The 16740-nt window shown below is 46.3% G+C and overlaps 1 protein-coding gene across 1 annotated transcript in view; it reads right to left on the reverse strand.

Annotated features, from left to right (window-relative positions):
- LOC102458161 (S-adenosyl-L-methionine-dependent tRNA 4-demethylwyosine synthase TYW1) overlaps positions 1–16740 on the reverse strand; it is a 191664-nt gene that overhangs the window by 61463 nt on the left and 113461 nt on the right. The window contains exon 15 of the mRNA XM_075905103.2: positions 1239–1349. Within this exon, the coding sequence (XP_075761218.2) occupies positions 1239–1349 (111 nt within the window). The remainder of the gene's footprint in view (positions 1–1238; positions 1350–16740) is intronic.

Below are 16740 nucleotides of genomic sequence, written 5' to 3' on the forward strand. Positions count from 1 at the left end.
CAATCAAGTGTCAAGCAAATCTCAGCTCCAGGAAACTGTCAGAAATTGCATGACATTTTGAAGAGACGGCAATGCCATTCAAATCTAAAAATGTTCTGTTGATGCAGAGACAGCTATGCCATTTGGTACAGGGATAAAATCAGTTCTCAGGAAACGAAAAATCCTATCCTGAATGGGCACTGCCTGCAAATGCTGTAAGTAATAGCAGGGCTTATATTTAAGTTTGTTTTTTAAGGCCATACACACTGCTGCACTTCCTATGCATTAAAACAACAGGATAATGCGATGCGATCTGAAAGCTCTATGATGACGCAAGTGGAGAAAAGAAGGCTATTTCAGGATCTGCAATAGATGGAGGGTCACCCAGTTTCTGTTTCTACCAGGTGAATACGCCAACCAATTATGTGTGTTTTACTGCACTGAACTGTCCATTTTCCTGTTCTATAAAACTTAGCTGCTGTCAGTCTTCATGTACAGTAACCAAGTGCACTTAAAAAAACCGTCCTTTTTCAGTCAAAATTTCAATGAAAAAGCTAATGCGCAAGTCATTTTTATGCCCTAAGAACTATACCGATTACACTGAAATTGTAAATTGCAATTTTTTTCAGCCAGCTGTAATTAAGAGCCTTGTTCAGGGGCAGACAAGAGGAATGGAGAAGCCTAAAGAAAGTTTCCCACTTCTTTCTGCCCGTGGGTAGTCTGCCTGCCATTGCCAGGCAAAATGCATGCTGTGGCCCCTTACAGGACACTCTGACCCACACATACTCTATCTGGCAGCATTGTCTGGAGCCCTGTGCAGATATAGTATATTACCTACCAATAGAAAACAGGTACCCGCAGAGTTCCAGGGCTCTAGCAACAACATGAGACCAGCAGGGCCAAGGGCAGCGACTTCAGCAGGAACCACACTGGCAAAGCAGCAGCATGAGAGGCCACCATTCCCAGGAGACAGCACACCCGCCCAGGCAGCTCCTCCAGCATGGCTGCACCGTCTCAGTATTGACTACCACCAGGCTCACTGGCAGCTGTCCCTGGTCATGTTGGTGCAGTGCTCCCCAAACTTATTACCTTGTGTTTTCACATATCCCTGCCCCCCGCCCCACCAGTGCCAGAGCAGAGAGCCAGGCTTGTGTTAGTTCTTTGCTCAGGGCCATGGAATCTGGAATTATTGTCTTACAGAAAGTGGAGAGGAAAAAACCAGAAGCGATGTCGTGGAAAAGCACTGACATGCAGCTTACCTTCACCTCAATGAAGTCCGGTTTACCAAGGGACACCAGTTCAGCATAGGCTTTAAGTTCATCCACGTTCCAAGCTTTCACTAGCGTCAGTCTATACACTGTGCGCTGTTGCTGAAATAAAAGAAAACTCAGTTCAGGGATCCTTGTTTTGCACTCTGCTTAACGAGCCTTTGGTATTTCATACTTTCTAATTGAGTCTTCGAACTATCCCCCCAAAATAAAAAAGCATTTTATTGAAAAGTCCTAGTTCCCAGCATTGGGGAGTGGAGGAACTCTACTTGGTCTTTGCAGACAATTGCAGTAATTTAGATAACGAAGGGAACTACTCATGCTACATAAATAAACTTTTGATCTAGAATGACTGTATCTAAAACTCTCTTCTCCATATGCAATTACCTATGGGAGTGTTTATTTATTAGGACAATCATTTGGTTCCGGCAAGAATCAAGACATTTTCTCCCCTTTGTTATGAGTTTTCACCATTAGTTGCAATAGGGATATTTTACTTAATCATCAAGACGAATCATCTGGCAGTGGCCAGTAATAAAGTCAAGCAACCAGACCAGACTAGAAGGAGCCTTCATCTGTCTGGGTCTAACAATGGCTATAGCATGCGACATTAAAATAGCAGCAAAAAAGGCTCCCTTGTGACCAGTTACGCATTTTATTGGAAACAAAAATGACATAATTACTACCAAAAGATGTATAAGTGTCCAATTCACAACCTAATCCATAAAGACTGGTCTATAAACCATTAAAAGGAGTGTGCGTTATTTGCATTGCTATTAAATAAACCAATATCAATCCATCAGGGGCACTCTGTTCCAGCTCTGAATCACATCAACACATCACCACCACTCCTGCTAGGTTCTACTTGCTCTCTACAAAATCTCTCTCCACAAAGCTGTTCTCTTCAATAACTGGTGAAACAATCTAGTCAAGCACTCGGATGTCTAAGTGCACTCGCCTATTTCCTAGGATGTCCACAGCAAACAGACTCATGCATAACGTGCTGGCCCTGTGTGCCTCTTAAGAATAGAGTGTTGCTGTTCTGCAGCTTTGCTCTTTATAGACTCAGACTTACAATCAGAAGGGATCATTTTGATCTTCTAGTCTGACCTCCTGCACATTATGGGCCACATGACCTCACCCACCCACTACTGCAATAGACCCGAACTCCGGCTGAGTGACTGATGTCCTCAAATCATTGTTTAAAGACTTCAGAACCAGTACCCTGATTGAAGCCTACACGTGACTTGTTTGCTATGCTGCAGAGGAAAGTGGGGTCTCTGCCAACCTGACCAGGGGGAGGGAGATTCCGTCCAGACCCAAATATGGCAATCAGTTAGATCCTCAGCATGTCAGCAAGACCCAGAAAGACAGACATCGGGGAAAGAAATCTCTTTAATAACTCAGAGCCCACCCCCTCTACTGCCCCATCACTAGACACGAGAGATATTTGCTCCTAGCAGTCACTGTCATGGTCAGCAGTTCCATCAGACCCTCCCCTCAAGCTCAGTCTAGAAGCCAGTTAGGATTTTCGCTCTTACTGCTCCTCTTGCAAGACTGTTCCAGAAATTGACTCCTATGAGTGCTTGAAGTTAGATGGAGGTTTTTTGCCAACTTGTTGATAGCCAGGTTATATTCCTTTTTTCTTGTGCCCACATTGGCGTTTAGCTTCGATAACTACTCTCCCTATATGGTATTTAGCCCACTAATATATCACATATCCTCTGAGCTTCTTTTGGTTAGGCAAAGCAAACCAACCTCTCGTTCTCTCACAAGGTAAGTTTTCCATTCCTTGAATCATCAGCATCTGTTCCAGTGCGGATTTATCTTTCTTAAACACAGGAGACCAGAATTGCATACAGTATCCCAGATAAGGTCTCACCAGCCCCAGGTATAACAGTACTAACACTTCCCTATCTTTACTGGAAGTATCTCGCACAAAGCATCCTAGGACTGCATGAGCCTTTTTTCATGGCCATATCCTACTGTAGCTCATAGTCATCCTATGATTGATTAATACACTCAGATCATTATCCTCCTCTGTTGCTTCCAACCACGACGTCCCCAGTTCAGAGCAAAAATTCCTGTTGCTAGTCTCTTTACTAGGGTATGCTTGCTCGAGCAGATACTAGCACCAACATTTCTGTAAACAAGGAAGCCACTTAACTATGGGATAAGGTGAGGCTCTAGCTTTATTTTTTTAAGTTTATTTCCCCCCCTTATTCACCAGCTCCTTAATCTTTCAGTATACAGGCAGTCCCCAGGTTACATGGATCCGACTTACATCGGATCCCTACTTACAAACGGGGTGAGGCAACCCCGCACTAGCTGCTTCCCCCCAGCAGACCAGGGAGACGCGAAGCTAGCGCTCCCCCCCGCAGACCAGGGAGACGCAAAGCTAGCGCTCCCCCCCAGCAGATCAGGGAGACGCGGAGCAGCTTTTCTCAGCAGACACCTCAGCTTGAGAATAAAGGACTGAGGGAAGTGAGGTGTGGGAGAATAAAACTGAGCTCTGGAGAAATGTTTGGCTAGAGTTTCCCCTACAATATGTACCAGTTCCGACTTACATACAAATTCAACTTAAGAACAAACCTACAGTCCCTATCTTGTACGTAACCCGAGGACTGCCTGTATTTCTAAAAGAATCTGGTAGCAAAATGTTTTCAATTACCTCATTTTACATCCTTGACAGCGAATACACTGTACAATATTACAACAGTCCCAGCTTACTTCAAAAAGATAATGCAACAAATCCATAGCAACCTAAGAATTCACTGTTGTCCCTAGGCTAAATACCACAGCCAGAATTCCACAGCAAAAATAGGGAGAGAAATCTGATATTTCTGTAGCTGAAGAATCGGGCCTTTACTTCTTCAGTCTGAAGAGATTCTTCTCCAGCTGATAGCACTACAGAGCCTAGGGCAGAATTTAATAAGACATTCTAATTCCATCCAGTGAAGGTGAGTTGTACAAATATACACAGTAGCCAGTTTGTTATAGATATTTCCTCACTCCAGACATATATGCTAATAATGATACCGAACTCTAATAAATAACAATAATAATATCTAGATTACTTATGCAGAATTTTTCACTGGTAGATTTCAAAATGCTGTGAAAAGGAGATTGATACTTTTTACAGATAGGGGAACAGGCCCAAGAAGGTGAAGTGACTTGCCCAAAAATCATCCACTAAGTCAGTGGCAGAGTCCAGAACAAAACCCAGAACTCTTGACTCCCATCACAGTGCTCCATCCACTAGATAACATTGCCTTGTGACAGCCAGATCATTTTGAGTACCATTCCCAATTCCCAGAAGCATCACATTTCCTCAGGTCTCTATGTATCTTGTTTCCATGTAACATCATTTCTCACTTGATTTTTATGAAACTTTCACTGTTACATAAACTAGAAGACCGCTCCAATCTATAGTGTATACAAATCGATAGTGCTTATATCTATAAGGACACAGATGTAATAGAATGCATTTCAAATCACTAATAAACAAAGGACCAGCAGTCTAAAACAGTTTAAACAAAGGCTGAAGAGTGATTGCTCTTTTAGTTAATATTAAGCATTTGGGGCCACATTTTAAAAGGTAATTAAGTGCCTAAAGATGCAGATAGGCACCTACCAAAGCCTTTAAAAATCCAGGCCTTTGTACCTCAATGTTTCTGCCTCTTATGAGCAAAAAGCCGCAGGAAAGTCACCATGGTACCTAAGGAAAAAGGGTAGAATTTGAGTGCCTGAAGACAAGTGATTGGGCCCATATCCTCCAAGGTAACTAGACCCCTAGTTTTTATTGAAATCAAAGACAATTATGGGCCTAGAGACCCTTGGGTCTTAGGAACATAATTACTCTTCACTTTCAATCAGACTTAGGCAGAAAAATATCATTGCTAGCCTTAAAAGCTGCTTGAAGGGTTACACCTCTATGAGGACCTTGCATATTAGGAGTCAATAATTGTTTGATACAATAAACTAACACAAAACCTTATAAAAGAGAAGAAATTTGAGATTAACATACATTTTACAGGAAACCAACATCATCTCTCTGGAAAGCTGCCACGCTTGCTGCCAAATTCTGGATTAGTTACAATGCACAGAAAGCCCATCTGTAGCAGCTGAGATAATCAATAAAAACCCACTAATAACATTAATTTAATTTACTTTAATGGTGATATCACTGCTAATAGACTCTAGTCTATGTGACAAGTACCCTGACGCATCAAGAAGAGGGAATGATTGCTAAACGCAGAGTTTGGCATGAATGAAGTATCTGTCTTTCCCTGGCTCTCCATTATTCATAACCTTGTTGCCTTCTGGGAATAGTAAGGTGAAGGCTTTTGTGATAGAATTGAAATAGCAAAAGAAAAGTTCAGCAAGAGAGATAACACCAAGGTCATGGAATTGATTATTAAAGAGAGGGCAAACAATGGGAATGCTAAGGTACAGCATCTTTTACAAGATAATTGGTGGGAAAGGAAACGAAAGATTACAAAAAAATCTAAACTTCAGTAAAACCTTGGCTCTACTGCATGTCTGACTATTTTTGATTTGCACTGTGGATCACCTGTGTTCCTCGACTCTCTAAAAATAGTTACGTGCCTTTCCTAACTGTTGTTCTTCGAGATGTGTCGCTCACGTCCATTCCATTTGGGTGTGCAGTTGCAATTGTCAGAAGGTTTTTCCCTTCGCGGTACCAGCTGGGCTGGCAGGGGATCTTCCTGGAATGGCACCTCCATGGGGGCACATATATACCCCTGCGTCGGCTCCCTCTGTTCCTTCTTGCTGAAACACTGCCACGAGGCGGTGGTGGGTAGGATTTGGAATGGACATGAGCAATGCATCTCAAAGAACAGTTAGGAAAGGCAGGTAACTGTTTTTACTTCAAGTGACTGCTCGTGTCCATTCCAACGAGGTGAAGCCCAAGCCGAATTAAAGGAAGTAGGCTCGGAGACTAATTGGAAATGAACTGCAACACAGTTCTGCCAAAGGCTGCATCATCCCTAGGCTGTTGGAAGGTGACATAATGATTGCTGAGTGTGTGTATGGAGAACCAGGTGGCCAGCCTGCCAGGATGGGCACGTGTGCCACGAAAGCCACTGAAGAGGCCTGGGCATTAGTGAAATGGGCTGTGCCAAAGCTGGCACTTTAGTGAGGTCATAACAGGTCTGGATGCAGGCCATGATACACGACAATATATGTTGGGCAGACACAGGCAGCCTTTTATAAAGGCACTGGGACCCCTGAGGTCCAGTAAGGGCCAAAGACTTTTCTTTGACATTCTGGATTAGGAAATTTCAGGAATAGAACCCTTTGCCCCTGAACTCTGGGGGAGCCTCCTCTATTGCTCCTAGTGCAAGAAGCAACTGCACCTCCTGCTTAAGAAGCTGCTCGAGAGGGATCCCTGAAGAGGGATGGGGAAGGGGGGTGAGAGGATGGGAGGGAGCAGATTAGGCTAGAACAGGGGTCTCCAACCTTTTTAAGCACAAGATCACTTTTTGAATTTAAGTGCAATCCAGGATCTACTCAAACCCAAACTCTTGTCCCCTCCTCCTTCCTGCCCTTTCTCTGAGGCTCCGCCCCTGCACACTCCATCCTCCCTCCCTTTCACCAGACAGGGGCAGCGGGGTGGGGCACAGGATCTGGTTTTGGGCTAAGGGATTTGGAGTGTGAGAGGGGCTCTGAGCTGAGCCTGGGGCAGGGAGTTGGGGTACGGGAGGGGGTTCAGGGTACAGGCCGTGTAAGGGAGTTTGGATCCAGGGGGCTTAGGGCAAGGGCTTGGGGTGCAGGAGGGGGTACATGACTGGGGCAGGGGTTCAGGATTCTAGCTCCAGCTGGACACTGCTTACCTCAGGTGGCTGCAGGGTGTTGGTTCAGTGGGGCTAAGGCAGGCTCATTCCGGCCCTGGCCCTGCACCACTCACAAAAGCAGCCAGCAAACCCCCTCCATCCCAAGCCCTGTGCCCCCCAATCCAATCTGTGGAGATAGAACATAGGGTGGGAGGGGGCATCCTGACAGTGCCCCTACGCTCCCTTCCCTACTCTGCACAGCAAGCAGGAGACTCCAGGGGAGGGAGGGGGCAGCTCCAAGGCAAAGGGCAGGAGGTGAGCAGCAGGGGGGGGGGGGGGGGGGGGCAGATGAAGTGACTGCACTTGCTAGCCTCTTGGCCAAACCAGTCAGGGTCCCCTGTCAGAGGCTCCGAGATCTCCCAGTGGATCCCGATCTACTGGTTGGTGACCCCTAGGCTAGACTATCCCACTCCCACTGTGTCTGGAACCCAAAGGTTCAATGTCATCTGCACCCAGGCATGGAAGAATCAGAATAGACGACTGACAAAGGGAAGATGACCCAAGGGGAGGAATGTGACTCATCAGTCCCTGGGCATCCACACCCCGGCCCCAGAGAGAAGGCTGCTTAAACCCAGCCATCCCCACGACCATACCAACCTGGGCCCAGGCAGGATTCCACTAGGCGCAGGGGCAGGAATGGTGACAATTGTAATGGGAAGACATGCTCGAGAGCCTCCTCTTACCAGAGTGAAGGCCCCTCCAATAAAGCCCAAGGCCCCAACACCAAGTTTTGAAGGTGCGGCCGAGGAATGTGAAGTTGGCTCTGGACCGCTGCAGCTCTGCCTTTTAACTGTAGTAAGAGCCGCCCATTAAACCAGAAATTACTCCCCAAGGATCAGCTAGGTCTGGAAAATGACATGTAAGTAAAATAATAGCTCTTAATACAAGCCTGTCAATGCAAAGGGCCCAAGTCAAGAAGGAAATGCTCCAAATGCAATCACGGATCTGTGCACCCTGCCTGAAAGTGCAACATGCTGCTCATACACACGCACAAATCTTCAGTGACTCAGAGAAGGAAGCTATTGCCTGCCAAGATGTTAAAACTCCAGCAGAAAATGTTCATTAAAAAGTGGAGATGCCTGTTTGTTTGGATTTCCATCACCGTCTCAATAATCCCCATCGTAATAGGGAGATTGAATTCCAGGGAAGAAAAATTACCCACTCTATTTAGGCTACTCACAGAACGAATAGCAACTCTACTAGTTTACAGTCTAAAGAAGGTTACTGACTCAATGAAGGACACATTGATAACACAATTACTGCCAAAAGTCAGACCTACAACAGCCCCTTTTTGGGAAAGGACAGATTCTCCAGCATGTAGATGGAGAAATGAAATATGTGAAATCCATTCAATGGGTGAGGAATGTAACAGATAGCTTTATATCAGGATCAGCTAGATTTTAGGAGCTATAGTTAGCATTTTTGGGAATATGAACAAAAATCTACAGGATTTGACCAAAGAAACATCTTTTCAATGTAACAAATACAGAAAACAAAGAATAATATTTATTAATACATGTATGGTAAGATTGTGTACGTTAATAACAACAAAATAAAAATGGGAAAAAATTAACCAAGACACAAATGGGGCAAGAGTCTCTTTGTAAAATCATGGAAATAGCTGCTGTATGTAGCAGGGGTTGTGTGCTCCTTAGCCTAAGTGAATTTTTGATACTTCAGAAATCTTTGGTTCTGCCCTGATCTAAGTGCAATTCACAAGGCATCACACTGGGAATGTTCTATCCACTTGGTATCAATTTGGGAATGTGCTATCCGTTTGAGTACTGTTGAATTGTCACTATGGATATTAAATATCGGTTAACTCAACAGTCAAGTAACCTTATGAACTCTTATCAGTTAGTCAGCTATTCTACAGTCCCCAGGGGCAGGGCCAGCAGCCAGTGCGCTCCAGCCACTCCACCCTGCTGCCTCTCTGGGGTGCCAGGCAGGAGGTCTGCAAGGAGAGGCAGTTTCAAAACCAGCTCCCGTCATGGAGGCTGCCTGTCGCCTGTGCGGCTACCTCTGATAAAGGTGGCCCAGCACCTGTTGGGGGAAGCTGGGAGGGGACAGAGCTCCTGGACCCGGCGTAAGCCAGAACTGAGCCAGGCTGCCCGACTGCCCAATAAGCATAAGGTCGAGTGGAGCATTCGACTACTCGCTTCCCCCTCCCCTGCTGCCTCTGTATGAAAGGAGGGGGCGGGGACAGGAGCCAGCTTAAAAGCCAGTTCCCCCCAACACTATCTCCACAATACCACATGCCCCCCACCCTGCTGTCTCTATCAGAGGCAGTGAGGGGATGGGGATGGGGATGGGGATGGGGATGGGGATGGGGGAGGCTGCTCCGAAAGTAGCCCCTGTCTGCATGAGTCGCAGAGGGGAGCTGCACCCCCACCCCCAGCAGGGGCTGTTGCCCTGATGAGCAGCCCCTGTTCATGGTGGCTAGGGCTGGTAGTGTGCAGGAGCTGCTGTCTGCAAACACCCCTGGCCACCAAGAACAGGGGCTGCCATCACAAGATGAGACTACACGATTAACTAGATAACCACAATTCGGCATCCTTACAGGTCTGCATCAAAATGACAGTGGGAGAGGGACGATAAGAGCTAGTTGTAGAAGTTAAAGACACCCCACATTTAGTGTTCTGAGGACCCGTCAGAGTTAATACAAATGAACATTTTAAAGAGTTTTCAGGCCAGCCATCAGCCAGTACATCTCAGGGGACTGCTGCAATTGCAAAATGTAAAACATTAGGTAACATAAAATTTAGTTTAAGAAAATATAAGTGCTATTGTGTTTGTGTCTATGATTCAGTTCTTACCATTCCTAATAGACTGCTGCTCCATCTGCAACTTGGCACAGAAATATAGCTAAAGATTTTCATACTGGGGAGCAACAGTCTCCTTTGTTAGAGGGAGAGACGGGGGGTCTTCTCCAGGAGCAGAGGGAAGAAATGAGCTCTCCAAAAACAGATCCCCTGGCTTCATCAGAATGTGTGAGTAGGAAAAAGTGTAGGTAGTCTCTAAGGGTGGGTCTAGACTACATGCCTCTGTCGTCAGAGGCGTTGAGCACGCTTCATTGGGGGGTGGGGCATCCAGGAAGGGAGCGGTGCTGGCTGGGAAGGGGGGAGCCTGGAAACAGCTAACGGGGGGAGGGGGCGGCAACAGGGCGGTCAGGGGAGATGGGGGGGCCAACGGGAAGCAGGGCTGGTCGTGGCGGGGGGGGGTTGGGTGGAACAGGGCTGGCCGCGGGATATCGGGGGAGGGGGAACCAGCCGGAAGGGGACGGGGCTGGCCGGGAGTAAGGGGGGGCAGGAAGCAAAGCTGGGGAGGGGATCGGGGGCCATGAGGGTGGCCGGGAGGAAGAGGGAGCGGGAAGCAGAGCTGGCAGGGGGTGGAGGGGTACAGCGGGGGGGGTGGAAGGGGGAGAGGGAAGCAGAGCTGGCAAGGGGGAGTGTGTGCAGCAGGGGGGGCTGGGAGGAAGGGGGCAGGAAGCAGAGCTGGCGGGGGGGTGCAGCGGCGCTGGCCGGGAGGAAGGGGGGCCGGGAGGAAGGGGGTGTGGGAAGCAGAGATGGCAGGGGCGGGGAGAGGTGCAGCGGCGCTGGCTGCGGGAGACAAAGAAGAGGAATGGGCCAGCAGGAAGCAGAGCTGGGGGCGGGTCCTGGGGGGCTGGCCGGGGAAGATCAGGAGGGGAAGTGAGGGAGAACCGGGAGGGAAGGGGGTGAGCAAATCGGCCGGCGGGGAGCGGAACTGACCTGGGAACTTGCTGCCTGTCTGGCGCAGGCTCCTGGCAACACACAAGTGAGGAGGAGGCTGGCTGGGAGTAGGGGGGGGATGGGGAGGCGGGAAGCAGAGCTGGCGGGGGGACATTGCACATGTCTGGTATTTTCTGATTTTTTTTTTTTTACCAGACAGAGCACACAAATACCAGACTGTCCGGTACAATACCGGACACCTGGCAACCTTACATGTGGCACCTAGAGTGAACTGCCAGCTGTCTGAAATAGCTGGTGATTCCCTCTGGTGCTGCCGTCCCCTACCCGATTTGAACCAGAGTCTCCCAGAATTGGAGACTCCAGCCCCCACTGGTTAACCTTCACCAGTTAAATATTCACATCCCTAATATACTATGCTCTTATTCTAAATGGGATTCCTCTGTCACTGACCAAGCTAAATCAGCAAATTAGAAGTGGTAGAAATGGAAGATACAAACATGTCACTTTGGAGAAAGAAAACAACATATGCCAGTGAATAATTCTGCCTTGCTCCCACAACACAAAACACAATTCTTCCCTGATAGGGGGAGTTGAGGGCAGTGTACAATCCAACTCTACGAAAATATCCATAATTAACAACAATTAAAAGCAGCAGGAAACATACAGAACGTTCCTTTAGCTTGGTTTAAAATATCGACATAGACCAATAATTATCAACAGCAGCAGAAAGCTCATTCAACAGTCATGGGGCATAATTACAGAAGGAAAAAAACTAGCTCCCATCATCACAAAGTTATAATCAAGGTAGATTAGATAACCAACTGATTCAGATCTTAATGAACTGCTGGGAGTGTAGCATGAGAAAAGAACAGTAAAGCACACTGAAGCAAATCCATTCACAGCTGTAAGAGTCAGATCAACTTTAAAATCATTAAAAGAGAACAGGTATTTCAGAAAACTACTACTACGTTATAATGTCCATCTACCTAAGGTAAAGCGGCTACATTTGAAATAAGGTGTATCCTTCATACAATACATTCTGGTATTCAGAGATAATGCATCCTGGACAACATGGCAACATTCATCAGCAATTCTAAAACTCTTCTTCATATTTGCTTCATCCCAACAACAAAACCAGATGCATAAACCAAGAAGTTCTTACTACAATAAGCTGGTGTGGTATGTCCTGTGGTGGTTGGTAAGAATCATCTTGAGGTTAGGTGGTTGTCTATAGGAGACTATGGGTCTGTCTCCCAGAGCCTCTTTGAGTATGGTATCCTGTTCCAATATAGGCTGTAGTTTATTGATAATGTGTTGGACAGGTTTAAGTTGGGGGTTGTAGGTGATGGCAAGTGGTGTTCTATTGTTGGTTTTCTTGGGTCTGTCTTGAAGTAGATGGTTTCTAGGTATTCGTCTGGCTCTTTCAATTTGCTTTTTTATTTCTCTGGGTGGGTAGTTGAGATTTATAAATGCTTGGTAGAGATCCTGAAGCTTCTGGTCTCTGTCAGTGGGATTAGAGCAGATGCGGTTGTATGGGTCTGGGAGACTGACCCATAGTCTCCTATAGACAACCACCTAACCTCAAGATGATTCTTACCAACCACCACAGGACGTACCACACTAATACCAACCCTGGTACCTTCCCTTGCAACAAACCCCGTTGCCAGCTTTGTCCACATATTCATTCTGCTGATACCATTATTGGACCTAACCAAGTGAGTTATAAGATCAAGAACACATATTCCTGCGCATCCAGAAATATAATCTATGCTATCATGTGCCGAAAGTGTCCGTCTGCTATGTACATTGGACAAACATCTCAGACACTTCGCCAAAGGATTAATGCCCACAAAACAGATATCAGACAAGATCACAAAGAAAAAACAGTTTCTTGCCATTTTAACCAGAAAGGACACTCTCTCAATGACTTAACCACCTGCATTCTGCTACAAAGACCTTTTACATCTGCACTTGAAAGGGAATCCTCTGAACTGTCATTCATGTTAAAATTCCACACTTTCCAAAAAGGAATGAACAAACATTTGAACTATCTCACCCATTACCAAGATAGTTTCCCCAATTATCACCTCTAATACCATTACTCACAAACATCCCACTCTCCCTACCTCTAATATCATCAATTCACAGACACTTACCTACCTTCCTTCCTTCCCCCCCCCCCCTGCATCCCCCTCCTGTTCTGCAATGTGATTTGTCCTTTTCATATTTGTTCATTTTTTTAAATTGTATCCTTTGGTATATATGGTTGTGACTACTTTCTTCCACTATTTGATCTGAGGAAGTGGGTCTGGCCCACGAAATCTCATCATCTAATAAACCATCTTGTTAGTCTTTAAAGTGCTACATTGTCCTGCATTTTGCTTCAGGTATTTTGGTTCTTGTATGTTACGGTTCCTGATTCTAAGAAATAAAGAAGCATTATGTTGCAACCTTCCAAAAAGAGTATTTTATGTTTACCAAATTTCTGCATGTATGCAGTTAGCATCTCCCTGACACACCAATGTGGCTTTTATAGATTTTTTTGGTCAGTATTTCGTAGGCTTGATAGTGCAAATGTACATTTTTATACCCACATGTAGGTCAGGAGAGCAATGCAGTGAATTTAGGGTTCAATGGTGTGGCATCCTGACAGGTCTCCTGTTCCTTCAGTGATGATAAACATTTGGCTGTGTGTGTTTTTGTAAGCTTCCTCCATACATCATGCCAGCTCTGCGCAGGTAACGAGTATAGTAGACTTCACAAGAGCCCTCAAAGATCACAAACTCATATAAGATATGAAGGCATCCGAGTCAGGTTTATTGTCAAACAAAGTACAGTAATAGTCATCGGTAGCCAGATGGCCTCTGAGCCCCTATGTGTTTGTACCCATAACAATGGACATGGCTCAATCAATAGTATGGATTTCACTATTGCCCCCAGACTGGCCGAAGAGTTACACCAAGTTACCCCAACATTTATAGACAGAAACGAACAATCTATGATACACACCATACGGATCATCTTACACATTAATGACACATTTGGTACCTCCCCTTGTACTTTCCTCCAAAGCGTTCACTACGCATTGTTATGCTTTCATCCTTGTTGTTCCAAACAATTTCATTGTGAACTCGGCTGGGTGAACTGGTGGGAGGTATTTACATATTTCATGTGCTTTTATCGGTGCTAGCAGTTCTACTGCCACGAGACACTGACTGGCAGGCAAACATCTGCTTTTACACAGCTTGTCTGTTACTCAGAGTATAAATCTTGCTTACTTTGGTTCAAGCAATAGGTCCATGCTTCAGGCTCTTTCTTTCTTCTATAACACTTATTTCATGAGCCATTTACAATAGCTTAATATATTGAGTATATTTCTGTAGAGTCAGCACATTTGTGACACTTGCAAATTTCAGTCATGATGAGCAACAACAACGTTAAGTGATAGATTCTCAAGAGCCTAGGTCACTTCTGAAAATAAGACTCAGCAACAGTGTCCCTCTAAAATTTTCTATCCTTGGGCAGGTTGAATTTTCTTTTGGACGGGTTGAATGTTCTCATGTGCACCACCAATATTGAGGTAGCATGTTGATGTGCACCAACAAAAGAAACAAAACACGCATTTTACAAACACACACACACACCATATGTACATATATTTTAAACAGTCCATATGTGTGCAATAAAATATATTAAAACAAGACACCTTTGACTAGTTGCTATGAGATACCCTTAGGCTTAGTGACTACAAAGGTGCTGTACAAAGGTAGGGAATTAGCCTTCTTCCATTGGAAGAATAGAAGCTCCAGAACAAATTAACACCTGGCTTCAAGCTCTGTAGACATCTTCATGTTTCAAAGAGCTTGCAAATACCGTTTCATCCTACAAACCAACTAGCATCACACTTGCTACTTCTGACTCATAAAAGCCAGAACTCTACCAGAGAACAAAGATCTGGCTTTAATGCCACAGAGTTTACTATGTATTAATTAGTAACACAGGAGTTAAAAACAATCATTACGTTCAGTGTTCTGCAACACTCCAAAAACATTTCTGTTAAAACAATTAAATAATAAATAATCCTGCAACACCAAAGACTATTCGCTGTTTTTTAATGTTTTTTTCAGCTACAGACTAACATGCCCCCCCCCCCGAAACTGTTAAAAGAATCTTTTGTCTTATCTTAAGCCATTAACACTTGTATCCAAACTTTGTTTGAAATGTAATCATGCAAATGTCCTCCTAGTGAACACCCCCCCACACAACTTCCCTGCCCCCCAAACCAGCCTAACAGAGAGGACTGCAGTGAGTCAGACACTCCAAAAAAACTGCCCCCTGCCTCCACCTCACTGCACAGATGTCAGCACTCAAATCACTCCCTTCTTCCCTCACCTACCCCATGCAGTCAGCCCCTTTACCTCCCCCTTCCCAGCCCAGGAGGACTGAAGACACTGCTGGATTTCTGCCTCCGCCCAGTTCTCTCACGCTCTGTCTCTCTCCTCTCTGGCAGAGGGGACTGTGATGGGCAAGACAGCCCAGCACTGAATCCGCAGGGCCCAGCCAGGGTTACCTGGCTGCAGAGGTCCTTCCCCCGCAGCCCTACTGAGCATGCCCAGGCTGCAGCTCAACTATAAAAGCCTGGGGAAGGGCTCAGTCTGAGCTGGCAGCTGGAGGAGAAGGATCTTTGACGGAAGCTCCTGACCAGCAGCGACCTGAGACTCCAGGAGAAGCCAGCGGAGATGCCGAAGCGAGTTGGGGCATCGCAGAGGCCGCCCGCCGAGGCAACGTTGCCCCAGGGAGGGCAGCAAACCTGACCAGTACGTGGAAAGCACTTCCAGCAGACCAGGTAAGAAGTGGCCCAGGGCAGGAGCGGGAGCCGCCTCTCCTGCCCCGGGAACCTCAGCTTGTTTCGGAAGGACTTCCCCGCTGCCGGAGTGGCACGCCGTCCTGCCACTCACAGCGCCCTGGGCTGGGACCCAGTGGAGCAGGGTGGGCCCGGGTCCCCCTACCAGGGGTGTGGCCCCGTTATAATCCTGATCGGCCAGCGCAGACTTTGCCTTAAAGAGACATACGTTGAGACTGCGTTTATGGACTCAGGCCGGAGGGCCTTGCCTAAAAGGCCATACTTTGAGACTGTGGTTATTGACATAGGCCAGTGAGCCAGGTTCAAGAGGAGTAGAAAGTATCTGGGTTTGTGGACTCGGGGCCCCCCGTCTGCCAGTGGGGGCAGGAGGGAGTATCCCATCACAGGGACTTTCTCCCCAACCCAATTAATTACTCCCTTCCTCCTCGCAGGCTGATTGTCTTCCATTTCAAGCACACGGCAAGCAGCATTTAACTGTTGAAGCCCCATGCCTGCCGATCAGCTTTGAACTGCTGTGCGGGGCTCAGAACACAGCTGCATGGCCACTCAGCTGCACAGCTTAGAGGGAACTTTGCTCAGCAACAAATGATGCTTTTGAAATTTTTGCTCTTTGACTCTAAATAAAATTATAGGCCCTTCTTCAGATCAAACTGGCAGTGGAAGGGCAATAGGTGATCATTTGCGTAAGGTCAGGCTAAAGAAACTGGATGATCCCTGTATAAAAATAGAATTCTGTGAAACTTTCTAGATTTCATTTCATTTTGGGGGAATTGTTTTGATTTCTTTTGATGCTAAGGCAAGTGGGAGTTGGAAGACTCTGTGAGGGAGGGGAGGGTTTGTATAGCAATCCCCTTGCACAATTAACCAGCAGTGACAGATCCTGTCCCTGCTGGTTCCCCACTTCAGGCACTGAGACCTTATGCATGGGACTACAGGGCCACTGCCACTCAGCCAGAATTTTTTCCTCCTAGCCTCACTATTCTTTTTCCCCTTAGACTCCTCATCGAGAGAACATTCACCCTAGCACATCAAATCAGGCCCGACTTCTGAGACGTAACTAATTT

Source organism: Pelodiscus sinensis, chromosome 21 (genome assembly GCF_052426305.1).
Source record: "Pelodiscus sinensis isolate ZL-2025 chromosome 21, ASM5242630v1, whole genome shotgun sequence".
Taxonomy (NCBI): domain Eukaryota; kingdom Metazoa; phylum Chordata; order Testudines; family Trionychidae; genus Pelodiscus; species Pelodiscus sinensis.